This window comes from Pleurodeles waltl, chromosome 7 (genome assembly GCF_031143425.1).
Source record: "Pleurodeles waltl isolate 20211129_DDA chromosome 7, aPleWal1.hap1.20221129, whole genome shotgun sequence".
Taxonomy (NCBI): domain Eukaryota; kingdom Metazoa; phylum Chordata; class Amphibia; order Caudata; family Salamandridae; genus Pleurodeles; species Pleurodeles waltl.
In genome coordinates, this window is record NC_090446.1 from 1,344,495,818 (window position 1) to 1,344,510,950 (window position 15,133).

Below are 15,133 nucleotides of genomic sequence, written 5' to 3' on the forward strand. Positions count from 1 at the left end.
TAAATGTCCAGGTGGACAAAGAAAGAAATTGTATTTGGTACCAGGGTTATAGACAAAGGTCTTCCTGGCCCCAGAGTTGTCACAGCACCCGAAGAACTACTTATTTTCAAACGACTTGTAAGCCACAAACAAGGAAGCTCACTTAGAGGGCAAAAAAAAAAGCTTACCTTTCGCAGTAGGGAGGGGACAAAGAACTGAAGTACCCCGGAGAAACTGAGCAGAAAATATCTGAAGGCTGAAGAACAGCAGCACTCTGAGAATTCCCTTACATTCACTTGAAACATGGTACAAAATATAAGCTATGGAAGATGTGGAGAGTGAACACTAGAGGATTTACACCTCATTGACCAATGTTTAGGTGACCGTGAGAATCTCCGTAGTGCATGGTTGCTACAATGTTACATTTTTATATTTAAACACTGATGTTTAAACTTTGGTGTAGGAAACACACCTTTTCTGCATGGTCACCCCACATTTGACCTTTTGCTGGACCCTATAATTCTGCTGGCTTTAGATCTCTCTGCACTTTACCCCTGCTAACAAGTAGTAAAGTGCCTGTGTTCCCCCTTTAAACACGGTTGAATTTGGTATATTCTCAAGTGGCATATTTAACTATCAGCCCCTAGTATAACTGTACCCAGGGCCTGGAAGTTAAATGCCACAAGTGGACTGCTGTGCCTATTATACCATCCAATACAGTGACACTGCAAACATCTGATTCAGGCCTACCAGTGTAAAACCTGCAACTCAATATGTCAATAAAGTGACTAGAAGCCGAGCGTTATTTTTCGCTGTTCTGTGTAGAAACCCAGATTACAGATAAAAATACTGATACAGTATCTTAGGAATGGGCCTGGCTACAAAAATAATTTAACAACTATATATTATCTATCCAATTCAATTGTCACGTTGGATTATTAAGGAAAAGTAACCTTTAGAAAGTTACCTTTTCCTTGCCTAAAGGACCAGGAGGCTATTTTGCATTTGGTCTCCAACTTCTCCCAGCCAGGGATTTGCATTTTAACATGTGCAAAATACTTTCTAGGAGCTACACAATACAATACATCACCTGTGACTCCCAGGTCAACCTGAATGGGCTGGGGTGGCTCCTTTGAGTTCAGCAGAAGGGCGGGCTTGTGAGCGTCCTTTTTGTCATTTTCAGTGTCAAATCCTACGCGACAGGTCTGCTGTGTTTACATAGAATACCTGGGGCACAATTGAAAGGAAGGAAACAGGATGCTAAGAACTCTTGTGTATCCACTGATTGGTAGCTGGAAAACTATTCCATTTTCCTATCTGACTTCTGTCTCTGGGTTATTGGGGGTGTAGGGGCTGATTCAAACTAGATTTTGGTACTAGATGTGGGAGAACACTAGAAATACCATGATACACTTCCACTCACAACCTCAGCCCTCAGATCCCAAGTTTAGTGCAGCCGAAGAATTTCACCATCTTGAAGATGCCAACTTGGGTAGGGTTGACCCTAGGAACTTTTACTCCATTGGTTAGGGCATGCGTAGGAGTCATTTCCACTCAGTAGCCAGTGTCCGGCATAAATGCAGCATCTCCAGGCACCCACTTCAGAACTCTGGTGGATAAGAAGTAAAACAAAAAAGGAATAGACTGGTCCTGCTCACTCATGTATTCAGGTAAAAAAAAGTGGACTACAAAAGGTCATAAGGCTAACCCGCATGTTCAAGCTAAAAGGACACAAAAAGCTTGAAGTCCCCTTTTCCTGGAAGTACCTAGCTGACCAGTGGCTGAACTGGATACTGCTGAATCCCTGTGGTCAACAAGTTCCTCTCCAAAGGTCCTGGGGTGGCTTTAGAAGTGTAATCCTGTTTTTTCTTAATTCAGAAGGTAAAATCTTTCACCGGGACAAACCTGGTTGGCTTATCTGGCCACACTTCATAGCGGCCATCATCAAGCTGTGCCTAGCACACAGTCTACAGTGACCATCGTTGGCGTGTGTGCTTTTTTGCCACTATTCCTACTTAAAACTTTAAAAATTCACTTCTCAGGTTTCCTTACTTGATTTGTCATTTTGGCTCATTTTATTTAATTTATACTCTATTTTTGCAAATCCGGATTTAGGCTTATTGTTTTGCATTTTGATTTTATGACTGCAGACATTTACACACAGTTAAGCCTATGTGCTTTGTGCTATAGGGGTGGTGTACATGTTATTTTAGTGACATTGAGGGTTCACCCTGACAAGGGTCATGATTATTCCTTGAGGTAGGTAGTCACCCACCTCAATTGATAATCCAATTTTTCTTACAAATCGGCTAAAGAGGATTCCCAGGGTGAAGATGAGGGATAATTCAAGCATGTGAATCAATATACCATACAGCATTAGAGAAGGAAGAAAGTCTGGGATGAGACAGCCACTCACAGTCAATCAGAGCTTAAAACAAAAAGCAATATTAAAGTCCTGGAGCACTGTCCTTTGTACCATTGAGTAGCAGCATACTCCATACAAAGGACAGAAAGAGCATAGCTGAAGCTTGAGAAACAAAAACTACAGTGGTCACCATCCTGTGGTGTGGAAACATGTATGTAATAAAGGACCAAGTTTAAAAAACACAGTATCATATTTTGTTGTGAATTATGGTCTGTGACACAGGGCAGTGTAACAGGCAGCAAGTGCCTGAGTAAGGATGACAGATCTGTTATGCTTAATACAGTATGTAACACAGGCAGAATAAATGTGTGTAGTGCAGAGTAGAGATCAAAAATAAACCACATATCCTTGGCACCTGGGAAGTGGATGATGGTCTGCATTATTGATCAGTGTGAAAAAAAGCAGGATGCTATGGGAAGTAGAGGCAGAATGTGGTCTTGGACATGGTTAAAAAACAACTAGCCCGCTCCTTGGGTGTGGAAGGAGGCAAAAATGTGATACAGGAACACATAAAAATGAACAGCATACCCCTGAGTAGTAGAAGCTGTTACACTGACAACCATGATCGTGGCATTAGTGAGGATCTGCTGAAGGTTCTCATTATTCTTACACTTGTCCAGGCTATTCCCCAATTCCTGAAAAACAAAATGTTCATTATTTGGATTAGTAACCGATGCGTTCATGACCACACAATTAGACCACTAGAAAAATAAAACAAAATAGTTACCTGAAAAATATTTTCAACCTGATCTCATATCCTAAGGGAATTTCGATACTCCCAATAAAGGGGACCTTCAGAAAAACTGTTCGAAACAAAATATATCCAATGTTCTTTATCAATTAAATTGGAGAGGTTAGTGTCCCAATCCTTCTTTCTTTATTTGTTTTATTTTTTAACCATTCATAGAGAGCTGGAACAGAGAGGTGTTGGAGCACTTTACACTGAAAACAACCAAAACAAGAAAATAATATCTACATGTAACCAAAGTCACATTTTACCTGCATATTTTTTAGCAGGTTACTTTTTTCCTAGCACTGTGTTACTGGAAATCGTCTCTGTACATTTCTGGCTGTCTTATGCAGCTTTACGTTACAGATTGAAAGATTGTAGCACCATCAAGTCAGAACTTTCCTACTATCTTCCCCACGGCAACCAGAATCTTCTCTTAAGGGAGTGGGGTCAGCTCTCTACGTCCAGACTGTATTTAGCACACAAAGAGAAATCAATTATTTTAGACCCCCAACAAATAGCTAAGTCTTGTGAAGTATTGCAGCAGTTAAAAAAAAAAAAGAAACTGGACTAATAGCAAGTACTCACTCTATATCATCTGAGTAGCCAAAGTACAAAAGAATAACAATTATGGGAATTCTGGTCAAGCCTCAAGTCAAAAGCCTACCAACTCAAAACAGCAATCTAGTACCTGGGTCAAAAAAAGGAGCACCACTGCCTTCTATCAGGTGTATTTAAATGAGCTTAAACAATTAATATTGCTCTCCTGCAACACAAAACCGCAACTATTATCTAAAACAGTCACAAGAGGCACCACTGCCTCATTACAACCTTTACAAATACAGTCTACGGATCATAGTCTAATCCTGTAATGCTACTGTTTAAGAGCAGTCACTCCCTGCTGTAGATACTTAATACTCGTTGTTACACTCACCTCCTGGCAATCAGCCATGTTTTTGCCCTTCTGCTGCTAGGCCTTATTTTATCTCTTTACACTCTGTTACAAATCTTTCTCATCAAGTTTCCTTCATTGCTTTCTGACTGTTTCCAACTGACAACAGTCCCATTCCTGTCACGGTTGGAGGTTGGTCTTCTGCCGCGTTTCCTTTCATCATTCAATCCAGAGAGCCAAGCCTGGCTTTATCACATGCCTAACATTCTTCCTTTGAAGGCTTGCCTGAAGATCATATTTGTAAATGTTTCCAGAGGAGGTGGTGGCTTGGTTCTGGTGTTAGAGATAAACTGAGACTCTTCAGAACATTGGGCCTTCACTTTAAAGGACGGAATTGTAGAAAGCTGGGTTCTGGTTGCAGTAAACACCCCCTCCCCCGTTTGTTTTCCTGGTTTTTGATGCAACTCTGTCTGAAGTGCACAGAGTTCCTGCTAATCAGGTCCCCCAGATCCAGTGTTCCTTCCCCAAAACAAGACACCTGGTCACTTCAGCCCCAAGTGACCAGGGCCTTGTAGCACCTTTGTAGGTCCCTAGTAAGTGGTACCTCTAGTACCAAGGGCCTAGGTATTGCAGAAGGTCCCTAAGTGCTGCAGCACACTCGTGCCACTCAGAGGGACCCAGCATCAAACTCATGAAGTCTGCCATTGCAGGCTGCGTGACAAGATGCTCCTCAAAAGTGAAAACACATGGCACACAGCCTGTGTGCCATGTCCCCTAAAAACTGCATGTAAGCAGGACTTACAGCCCTAAGAGAGGGTGCATTACATTACATGTGTAGTCATATCTGCCAGAGCAGATAAGCCCTGCTAAGTCTGTCGATTCTTAGACATAGTAAGTGAACAGGGAAGGCATTTAAAGTGCATGTGCTGGACACTGGTCACTATGAGTTCCTCAGTTACATGATGGCTTCACAGAAAATTGGGATGTTTGGTATCAAACATCTCATATTAATAAACCTTCTAGGTGCATGTATGAATAAATCTGGCATCAATGAGGGCTTATTAAGGCGAGATGTTTGATACCAAAAGCAAATGGGCCAGAGAGAACAAGAGAAAGAGAGAGAGAGAGAGAGAGAAAGAGCTAGAGAGAGAGAAAGAAAAAGTACTGTTTTAGAACATGACACGGACTTCAAGGAAATAGTGGGTGGCAAATCCTGCCCCTTTCTCTCGTTAGCACAGGTCTTACACACAGATAGGCAGACAGAGATGCAGGACAGTTTTTACTGCATTTATTGAGAACACTGCAATCTACGATAAAATATGTGAGCTACAATTATTGGGAAGATTAAACATATCACAATCTGGATTGTTACCATGAGTAAAAATAAAATAAAACAACCCTATCATATTGGAATAAACTTGTGCATACGAGTTCCTATCCACACTTCCTAGCATCTATGTAAGAGCTGGCAGTGATGGCCCATTCCGCTGCCTTTACTTAGTCCATGGAAGGTACACCTGCCTCCATACTTGAAAAGCATGGGTCTGCCTGCCGTCTTCTCAGTTGGCTGTAGAGAAAGGGCTGAGGTTAGCAATGTGGCAATGAAATGGTGTACAGCACAGGATGGATCCTCTGGCTGGAATGACCTCTCTAACCTTCTTTGGCCTGTGTAATGTGTTATGTAAGGAAATGGCTCCATGTTGCAGTTACTCCCCACATTTTGCCTGATACTGATGCTGACTTGACTGAGAAGTGTGCTGGGACCCTGCTAACCAGGCCCCGGCACCAGTGTTCTTTCACCTAAAGTGTACCATTGTTTCCACAATTGGCACACCCTTGGCACACAGATAAGTCCCTTGTAAATGGTACCAGTGGTACCATGGGCCCTGTGACTAGGGAAGGTCCCTAAGGGCTGCAGAATATGTTGTGCCACCCTCAGGGACCCGTCACCTAACACACGCACACTGCCATTGCAGATGGTTTGTGTTGGTGGGGAGAAAAAGGCAAAGTCGAAATGGCATCCCCCTCAGGATGCCATGCACACAAAATGCTGCCTGTGGCATAGGTAAGTCACCCCTCTAGCAGGCCTTACAGCCCTAAGGCAGGGTGCACTATACCACAGGTGAGGGCATAGCTGCATGAGCACTATGCCCCTACAGTGTCTAAGTCTATTCTTAGACATTGTAAGTACAGTGTGGCCATATTAAGTATATGGTCTGGGAGTTGGTCAAAAACTAACTCCACAGCTCCATATTGGCTACACTGAATACTCTGAAGTTTGGTATCAAACCTTCTCAGAATAATAAACCCACACTGATGCCAGTGTTGGATTTATTTAAAAAATGCACAGAGGGCATCTTAGAGATGCCCCCTGTATTTTACCCAATTGTTCAGTGCAGGACTGACTGGTCTGTGCCAGCCTGCTGCTGAGAGACGAGTTTTTGACCCCATGTGGGGAGGGTCTTTGTGCTCTCTGAGGACAGAAACAAAAGCCTACTCTGGGTGGAGGTGCTTCACACCTCCCCCCTGCAGGAACTGTAACACCTAGCAGTGAGCCTCAAAGGCTCAGGCTTCATGTTACAATGCCCCAGGGCACTCCAGGTAGGGGAGATGCCCGCCCCCTGGACACAGCCTCCACTTTTGGCGGCAAGTCCATGGGAGATAATGAGAAAAACAAGGAGGAGTCACCCACCAGTCAGGACAGCCCCTAAGGTGTCCTGAGCTGAGGCAACCCCTGCCTTTAGAAATCTTCCATCTTGATTTTGGAGGATTCCCCCAATAGAAATAGGGATGTGCCCCCCTCCCCTCAGGGAGGAGGCACAAAGAGTGTAGCTACCCTCAAGGACAGTAGCCATTGGCTACTGCCCTCCCAGACCTAAACACACCCCTAAATTCAGTATTTAGGGGCTCCCCAGAACCTAGGAAACTAGATTCCTGCAACCCGAAGACGAAGAAGGACTGCTGACCTGAATCCCTGCAGAGAAGACAGACACCAACTGCTTTGGCCCCAGCCCTACCTGCCGGTCTCCCCCACTTCGAGAAAAACTGCAACAGCGACGCATCCCCCAGGGTCCAGCGACCTCTCAAGCCTCAGAGGACTACCCTGCATCTAAAAGGACCAAGAACTCCCGAGGACAGAGGCTCTGTTCCAAAGAAACTGCAACTTTGCAACAAAGAAGCAACTTTTAAAGACCACACGTTTCCCGCCAGAAGCGTGAGACTTTCCACTCTGCACCAGACGCCCCCAGCTCGACCTGCGGAGAACCAACACTACAGGGAAGACTCCCCGGCGACTGCGACCCTGTGAGTAGCCAGAGTTGACCCCCCCTGAGCCCTCCCAGCAACGCCTGCAGAGGGAATCCAGAGGCTCCCCCCGACCGCGCCTGCCTGCTTCAAAGAACCCAACGCCTGGGAAACACACTGCACCCGCAGCCCCCAGGACCTGAAGGATCCGACCTCCAGTGCAGGAGCGACCCCCAGGCGGCCCTCTCCCTTGCCCAGGCGGTGGCTACCCAGAGGAGCACCCCCCTTGCTTTCCTACATCGCTGAAGAGACCCCTGGGACTCCCATTGAAACCTATTACAAACCCGACGCCTGTTTGCACTCTGCACCTGGCCGCCCCTGTGCCGCTGAGGGTGTACTTTTTGTGCTGACTTGTGTGTCCCCCCCCCCCCCCGGTGCCCTACAAAACCCCCCTGGTCTGCCCTACGAAGTCACGGGTACTCACCTGCTGGCAGACTGGAACCGGGGCACCCCCTTCTCCATTGGTTTTGGGCACCACTTTGACCTCTGTACCTGACCGGCCCTGAGCTGCTGGTGTGGTAACTTTGGGGTTGCCCTGAACCCCCAACGGTGGGCTACCTTGGACCCAACTTTGAACCCTGTAAGTGCTTTACTTACCTGCAAAACTAACAAATACTTACCTCCCCCAGGAACTGTTGAATTTTGCACTGTGTCCAATTTTAAAATAGCTTATTGCCATTTTTGCCAAAACTGTACATGCTATTGTGATGATTCAAAGTTCCTAAGATACCTGAGTGAAATACCTTTCATTTAAAGTATTGTTTGTAAATCTTGAACCTGTGGTTCTTAAAATAAACTAAGAAAATATATTGTTCTATATAAAAAACTATTGGCCTGGAATTGTCTTGGAGTGTGTGTTCCTCAATTATTGCCTGTATGTGTACAACAAATGCTTAACACTACCCTCTGATAAGCCTACTGCTCGACCACACTACCACAAAACAGAGCATTAGAATTATCTCTTTTTGCCACTATCTTACCTCTAAGGGGAACCCTCGTTCTCTGTGCATGCTATTTCTTACTTTTAAATAGTGCATACAGAGCCAACTTCCTACATGTTACATTACTAGATTATCAAGTACAGCCATGAGCAGAGGTACACTGTGAAATTTCGTGCAAAGAAACCAATAACACTTTCCCAGAATAGCAACTGATTAGAAAAATAAAACAGCCCCAATGAAAGCCAGGTGTTGAAAAATGAATAGGTGAAATGGAGCATGTAAAAAGGTAAAAGGGCACAGGCTGCAGGCCTAAAGCTAAAATATGTGTACCCAAGCAAGGCTTTAAAATGAACCCACAAATTGGTCTAATAATTTAGGAGCAAGACATAACCGGGTGCCAACTGTGTAGGAAACCACACAACAGAAAAGTTTGTGCACCTCTGAAGAAGAGAAATGCACGATTAGGATGTTAGTCCCCATTTACAGGACCAAAATTTTTTATCTTGGAGATTTCGCAGTAGGTAAATACAATAACTGAAATATAAGCATTTACTGGTTACGAAGACAGCACCTGGAATAGAATGACACTCGTAATGAGCCCCTTCATTTTTTTTTTTTTTTTTTTTAAATCATAGTATGCCGAAAGCAGTCTCAATCTACTGGGAAAAAATAGGTCATACCTTTAATGGTTCTGCACACTCAGGAGCCCTGTCTGAAAGTCCCAAGGACTTCCCTCAGGAGGGAATCTGTCAATGATCCAAAAGGACGTGTCGCCTTTCATGATTAAAGTAGGTGGTAACAGCTGGATCAAGCAAAGGATCTTCATGGATCTCACATTTTAACATCTGAGTAAGCCTCCTATGGTCGTCTGATCCAGCATCAGGCCACCTCATCTATCTCCTGAAGCCCTCCGAATGGATTGTGCAGGCAAAACCCAGCGTTTGTTCTCTCACTTCACAAACTGACTGTGGATTGTCCGCGCTGATGGCCTGTATGATGTTTTGCTTCTGGCTTTCAGTCTGTCCCCCACTGCTGTTCAGTCGCTGTAGGTCTCTGGGCCTAATATATTTTTGCACTTGTGTATGTTTAAAAGTACGCTAATCAGCCTGTGGAGTTTACCTCAAAAAGTTCACTGCCCAGTAGCAGAGCTTTTGCTCTTTATCATTTGGGATGACGTGGTTGTGACCGTCTCACGCAACCCTTTTCCTCTTTTTCTTACTCGTTTGTGCAGGCATGGATAGGTGGAGTGGAGGGGTCTTTAACTGCCTGTCTTATGCCCTTCTTTTGGGAGAATCTATTCAACACAATATCTACCCTGTTCCACCTGTGAACCTAGGCCACACTTTCTGTGACTGTTATTGGTATTTCGATAACATGGGTGTGGTACATCAGGCACCTACATCACAAACACAATCTTCCTCTGTCTGAAGTCAACCCCTGAAGCTCCAGTTGACCGTAATTTACTCCTGCTCGTTTCCTTGTTCCACCCCCTGACTGGCAGTAAATAAACTGGGCATTAGGGGAGGCAGGGGCTTGTTATGCTGATGAGATAAGGCCCTGCAGGCTCCATACAGAATATGTACATAAACAAATTTCAAAAGGTTGCTAACAGTTGTTACTGACAAATCTGTTCTGGACCTCCAAGATGTATGATTTAATAAATTAGCTGTATAATGCTTACTTGTGTAATATGTACAGGATTGAATCTTATCTGCTCTTAGCGCACACTCTGTATTGGAGTCTTCAATCCACAGTCCCAAATCACTCCACTGTCTCTCCTGGCCACCTCCTCTTACACCACCTAAAAGACGGCCCATCACCTTTCAGAAGCAACAACGTCTAACTCCCTTAGTTCTCCCACTATGCATGATTTTCTGGGGTTCCTTTCACAGTCAGTTATCCACACACAGAACAGTGAGGAGTTGTGGAAATGCCACCACTCTGTCTGATCCCGGTCACTGCAAGAGCTGCTTTTGCCACTGATGTTCAATCACATGGACATCTGGAACAGGCAACGACGCTCGTGGTAGCCTGTCAGGTTAGAGATTATACTGCAGTGCGTACTTCGCATTCTACCTTACGCCCATGTTAGCGTTTTGTTGACTATCATTAAAGGAGGAATCTTTGCTGTAAACACACAGACCAGCAGGAGTTAGAAGAGACGCCAAAGCAAAACGTGGGTTGTGCAAAGTTACACTGAGGGCACATGTAGGGGTGAGAGGGGACAACAGGTAGAGATAAGGGCAGGGGGAAGCAATGGGGAAAAGCACCCAGGCGAGTATAAGGAAGAAGTGGGGAGATGCTCACGCCAATCACGGAGCTCGGGGGAGAGAAGTAAACTAAAACACACGCACTCATTAAGTGCTTAACACAAAATAAATAATAGTGCTTGAAAAGCAAGAAGTGGAAGCAGAGATGCCAGCCAATTAAGAGATGGTAAAAAGGCAATGCTCCATGGGCAGGACAAGCACAAGCTTGACAGGCTGAGACAAGAATAAGCAGCAGGAAAACAAGACTGACAAGAATGCCAAGCAACAATCAGCAGGCTCCAAGCCCTTTTGCATTCTTAGTAAGCCACAATATGTCTAGGAACAGAAAGTACATGCACGATCTAGTAGGCCCACCATAAAAAGGTTCCAAACATAATGCCTGCTCTGCAAACGTTCAGTGAAGTGAAAGGAGCTGCCACCCCACTGGCAGGCCCATAGAATGCCCACCAAAGTCTAAATTACCTCCACAGTGTGGGACTCTCGAAGATTTTAGTCCTAGCAGAATTTCAAAAAAGTAATTTGACAGTCTTGGTAGAAACATTGGAGCAGGTGCACAGCGAGATTAGCAAAAACATTAATGAACTTAAAGGGGATAAGCAAAATCTCCATAATAAAAACAAAGGAGCAGCTTGTACAATCCATGCAAGTAAATTAACTGGAGAGCAATGATCCCAATTCTAAAATCACTAACAAGCTGAAAATAGACACAAAGAGATAACAAGGTTTTGCAATAGAGGATAGTGAGGTAAAGAACTCAGAGGAGCAAATAGCTGATCTCTTTCGACAAGTCCTGAAGGACGGCTGCTCATTTCAGAACATGAAAATAGAACACAGGAATGGAAGGAAATGTGAAAATACACGACAGTGTAAGAGATGTGCTAATTTTTCGTACCCACTAAAAGAGAGAATCTTAAGAGAAACCAGACTGCAGGGCCCAACAGCACCACTCCTGGCCAGTAACATGTTAAAGAGCTAACTAAATAAGTTAAGAATGGGCATATCTGATTGATCGACAATTTCAGTAGGGAGGTAAGGAGACACATTGCATCCCTTGAAGATGGGATCTACTAAGACTGTCGATGAGGAGGCAAAAACAATAGGAAATTTTGTTAACAGTGCACGAGAAAATGGAAAGCAAAGTGATAGGAGGCAAAAGGAGAAAACTCTGCAAGAGCAACGTCGGATGCCAACAAACCGACTTAAAAGTGGCAGTCAGTGGAAGCATGACTCGCTGGAACAGACAGAACATACAACATTTATGATGGTAATTAACGTAGGTGCCAGACGCATTATATGCAGGGTAATTGCAGAAATCATGCTACTATGGAAAGTGCCCTGGGATGGAGCGAAGGGTCAGCTATCGCTATGCTTCTCCTCAAATTTGAATACTCTTACAATCTATTATAAATGCAAACAGCATTACTGAAGCACGGCAGCCCAATTAATCAAGTGTGCCAGTTATGGTGCCACGTTAAACACCTACAGTCCACTGCTATATTTATGAGACATCACATTCAAAAGGAACAAATGAGTAAGTTTGGCTAAGACACTCAAAATTCCCTACTCTGTACATGGCATCAGCCAGCTATGAAATATCATGAGCTGCCATCTTAATACACAAGACTATTTCAGGCACGTTTTTAGGTGGAAAAGGGATCCTTAAGGACACATAACAGTAAAGGTACATACACACAGCAAAACATATATCCTCCAAGAATTGGGTTAGATTGGTTCCTGCTACATGCTCCTAAGTCTAGTCTCCCTTAAAGAAGGATAAGTTACTTACCTGTAAATCCTAGTTCTCTTCCAGGGGTATCCTCATCAAAGTCATAAACATTGAATATTCCCGCCCTTGTGCGGGGACCCCGGAGCATATATAAAATATATACACATTATACATGTGTAACAAACAGTCATGCAGGCTATCATGTTAAAAACAGGCTAAAATGCTTTATTTCTATGAAGTTTTTTTTTTTTTTTTTTTTAAATACTACAATAGAGCATAAATAAGTACCCAAGCTCCTAAAACTAGGCTTGGGGAAGTAAGCAGTAGCAAACTCTAGTGAAAAAATAGAGAAAACTGCATTGAAAAACAATGAAGCATTCTTAGCCAATAGGCTGCATGTAGGTTAACACATGAGAACCATAAAAACTTTGGCACTGTGCCTTTAAGACCCTGAGCACCTCCAGTATCCCACCATGCCTCAGGGGTGAAGGAAAGGTGACAGTTGGTTCACAGTTAGGTCAGTTCTTTTTACGGTGACAATTTGTATAATTGAATCAAAATACTGTCTGTCCTGCACTTCCAGTAGACGTGTGTCCGGGGAGGAGGGTGGGTTGTTTATGACTTTGATGAGGATACCCCTGGAAGAGAACTAGGATTTACAGGTAAGTAACTTATCCTTCTCTTCCAGGGGATCCTCATCAATAGTCATAAACATTGAATAGATTAGCAAGCCCATCCCTAAACCCAGCGGACTGTCCGATAGAAGTGCAGGAATAGACATGACTTACGCAAATAAATTCCTTAGAGAGGCCTGCCCCACTTGGGCATCCGCTCTTGCATCTGAGTCTAAACAATAATGTCTTGTAAAAGTATGTACAGACTTCCATGTAGCAGCCTTACAAATCTCAGATATAGGAACATTGTTCAGGAGAGCAGCTGTAGCCGCTTTTCCCCTTGTGGAATGCGCTCTAGGCCGGGCTAGCAATTGTTTATTAGCTAGCTGGTAAGTATTAACAATACAAGAGACTATCCATCTTGATATTGTTCGCTTAGATGCTGCTTCTCCTGTCCTTAAATGACTATAGTTCACAAACAAGCGGTTAGAATTTCTAATCGATTTTGTCTTGTCCAGATAAAATTTCAGCACTCTTTTCAAGTCTAATGAGTGCAATGCTTTCTCAGCCGGAGTTTCCGGATTGGGAAAGAACGTCGGTAAAGTTATGGTCTGATTAATATGGAACTCTGACACCACCTTCGGAAGGAAAGATGGGTGAGTTCGCAGAACTACTCTATTGTCATGAAAAACCGTGTACGGTTCTTTTGCAGACAAGGCCTGGATCTCACTGACCCTCCTCGCTGAAGTAATGGCCACCAGAAAAGCCGTTTTCCACGTAAGGTGTTGTAAGGAAGCCTTATGGATAGGCTCGAAAGGAGGGCCCATAAGTTTTGCTAGGACTATGTTCAATTCCCACGGAGGAGAAGGCCTCCGAATTGGCGGAAAAACTTTCTTCAAACCTTCTAAGAAATCCTTGACTACAGGTTTCGTAAAGAAGGATTCCTGAGAAGGTGACTTGCGATAGGCAGTAATAGCAGACAAATGTACCTTAATAGATGATACCTGCAGACCGGATTTCGCTAGGTGAAGCAAATAGGACAGTATGACGTCCTCCTGCGCCCGTATGGGATTATGGCCTTGCTGACAGCACCATATGTAGAATCTCTTCCACTTAAAAGCGTAGGAACGCCGCGTGGAAGGCCGTTTGGACTCTTTCAAAATGTTCATGCACTCCTGCGAGAGTCCTAGGTGCCCATACTGCAGGAATTCAGGAGCCATGCTGTTAAGCTCAGAGAGGGTAGGTTGGGATGCAGAATCCTGCCCTCCATTCTGCTCAGAAGATCCGGTCTGCACGGCAACCTCCTGTGAGGTTTTTCCGACAGGTTGAGGAGATCCGTGTACCAGAATTGCCGAGGCCATTGTGGCGCTATAAGAATCATTCTGGTCCTGGATCCGTAAAGTTTGCTGATCACTGCCGGAATGAGGGGAATCGGAGGAAAAGCGTAAAGAAATGTCCCTGACCAGTCGATCAACAGGGCATTCCCTCGAGATCCTGGACGGTAGAACCTGGATGCGAAGTCTGGGCATTTCCTGTTTACATCGTCTGCGAAGAGGTCCAGTTGAGGCCGACCCCATTGCGCGAAGATGTATTCTGCGACTTCGTCGTGCAGGACCCAATCGTGAACGTCCTCCAGGTGTCTGCTTAGAAAGTCTGCTTCTACGTTCTGCTGACCTGGCAGGTGAACTGCTGTGATTGACATTCCTCTGGCCAGGAGCCAATGCCATATCGCTTGGGACTCTCGTGAAAGGGGTAGGGATCTCGTTCCCCCTTGTTTGTTCAAGTAATACATCGTGGTTGTATTGTCCGTCTGTATCAATAGAGTTTTCCCCTGAATTAGCGGTGTGAAAGACTTGAGAGCCAGATGGACCGCTCTGAGTTCTAGCAGATTGATGTGGTACTGCTTCTCCTTGTCTGACCACAGACCCTGCGCTTGAAAAGGACCCAGATGAGCCCCCCATCCCTGAAGAGACGCATCCGTTACCAGAGTGTCGGATGGAAGTACCTGGTGAAACGGAGCGCCCACTGACAGGTGAGGTCTGTGCATCCACCATCTCAATGACTGCAGTGCTACCTCCGGTAGCTGCATTGTGTCTTCCCAGCGACCTGTTCTTTGGCTCCAATTGGCCTCCAATGCCTCTTGGAGGGGTCTCATGTGGAGTCTGGCATTTGGGACAATAAAGATGCACGATGCCATGGAGCCCAGTAGTGATGTCACTTGACGTGCCGTAGGTGCGCTGGCTCTCAACAGGT

General features: G+C 44.7%; 1 protein-coding gene across 3 annotated transcripts in view; it reads right to left on the reverse strand.

Moving 5' to 3' along the window:
* PRPF31 (pre-mRNA processing factor 31) overlaps nucleotides 1-15,133 on the reverse strand; it is a 100,418-nt gene that overhangs the window by 62,169 nt on the left and 23,116 nt on the right. For all 3 annotated transcript variants that reach the window (XM_069200736.1, XM_069200734.1, XM_069200735.1), the window contains one exon: nucleotides 2,933-3,039. In XM_069200736.1, the coding sequence (XP_069056837.1) occupies nucleotides 2,933-3,039 (107 nt within the window). The remainder of the gene's footprint in view (nucleotides 1-2,932; nucleotides 3,040-15,133) is intronic.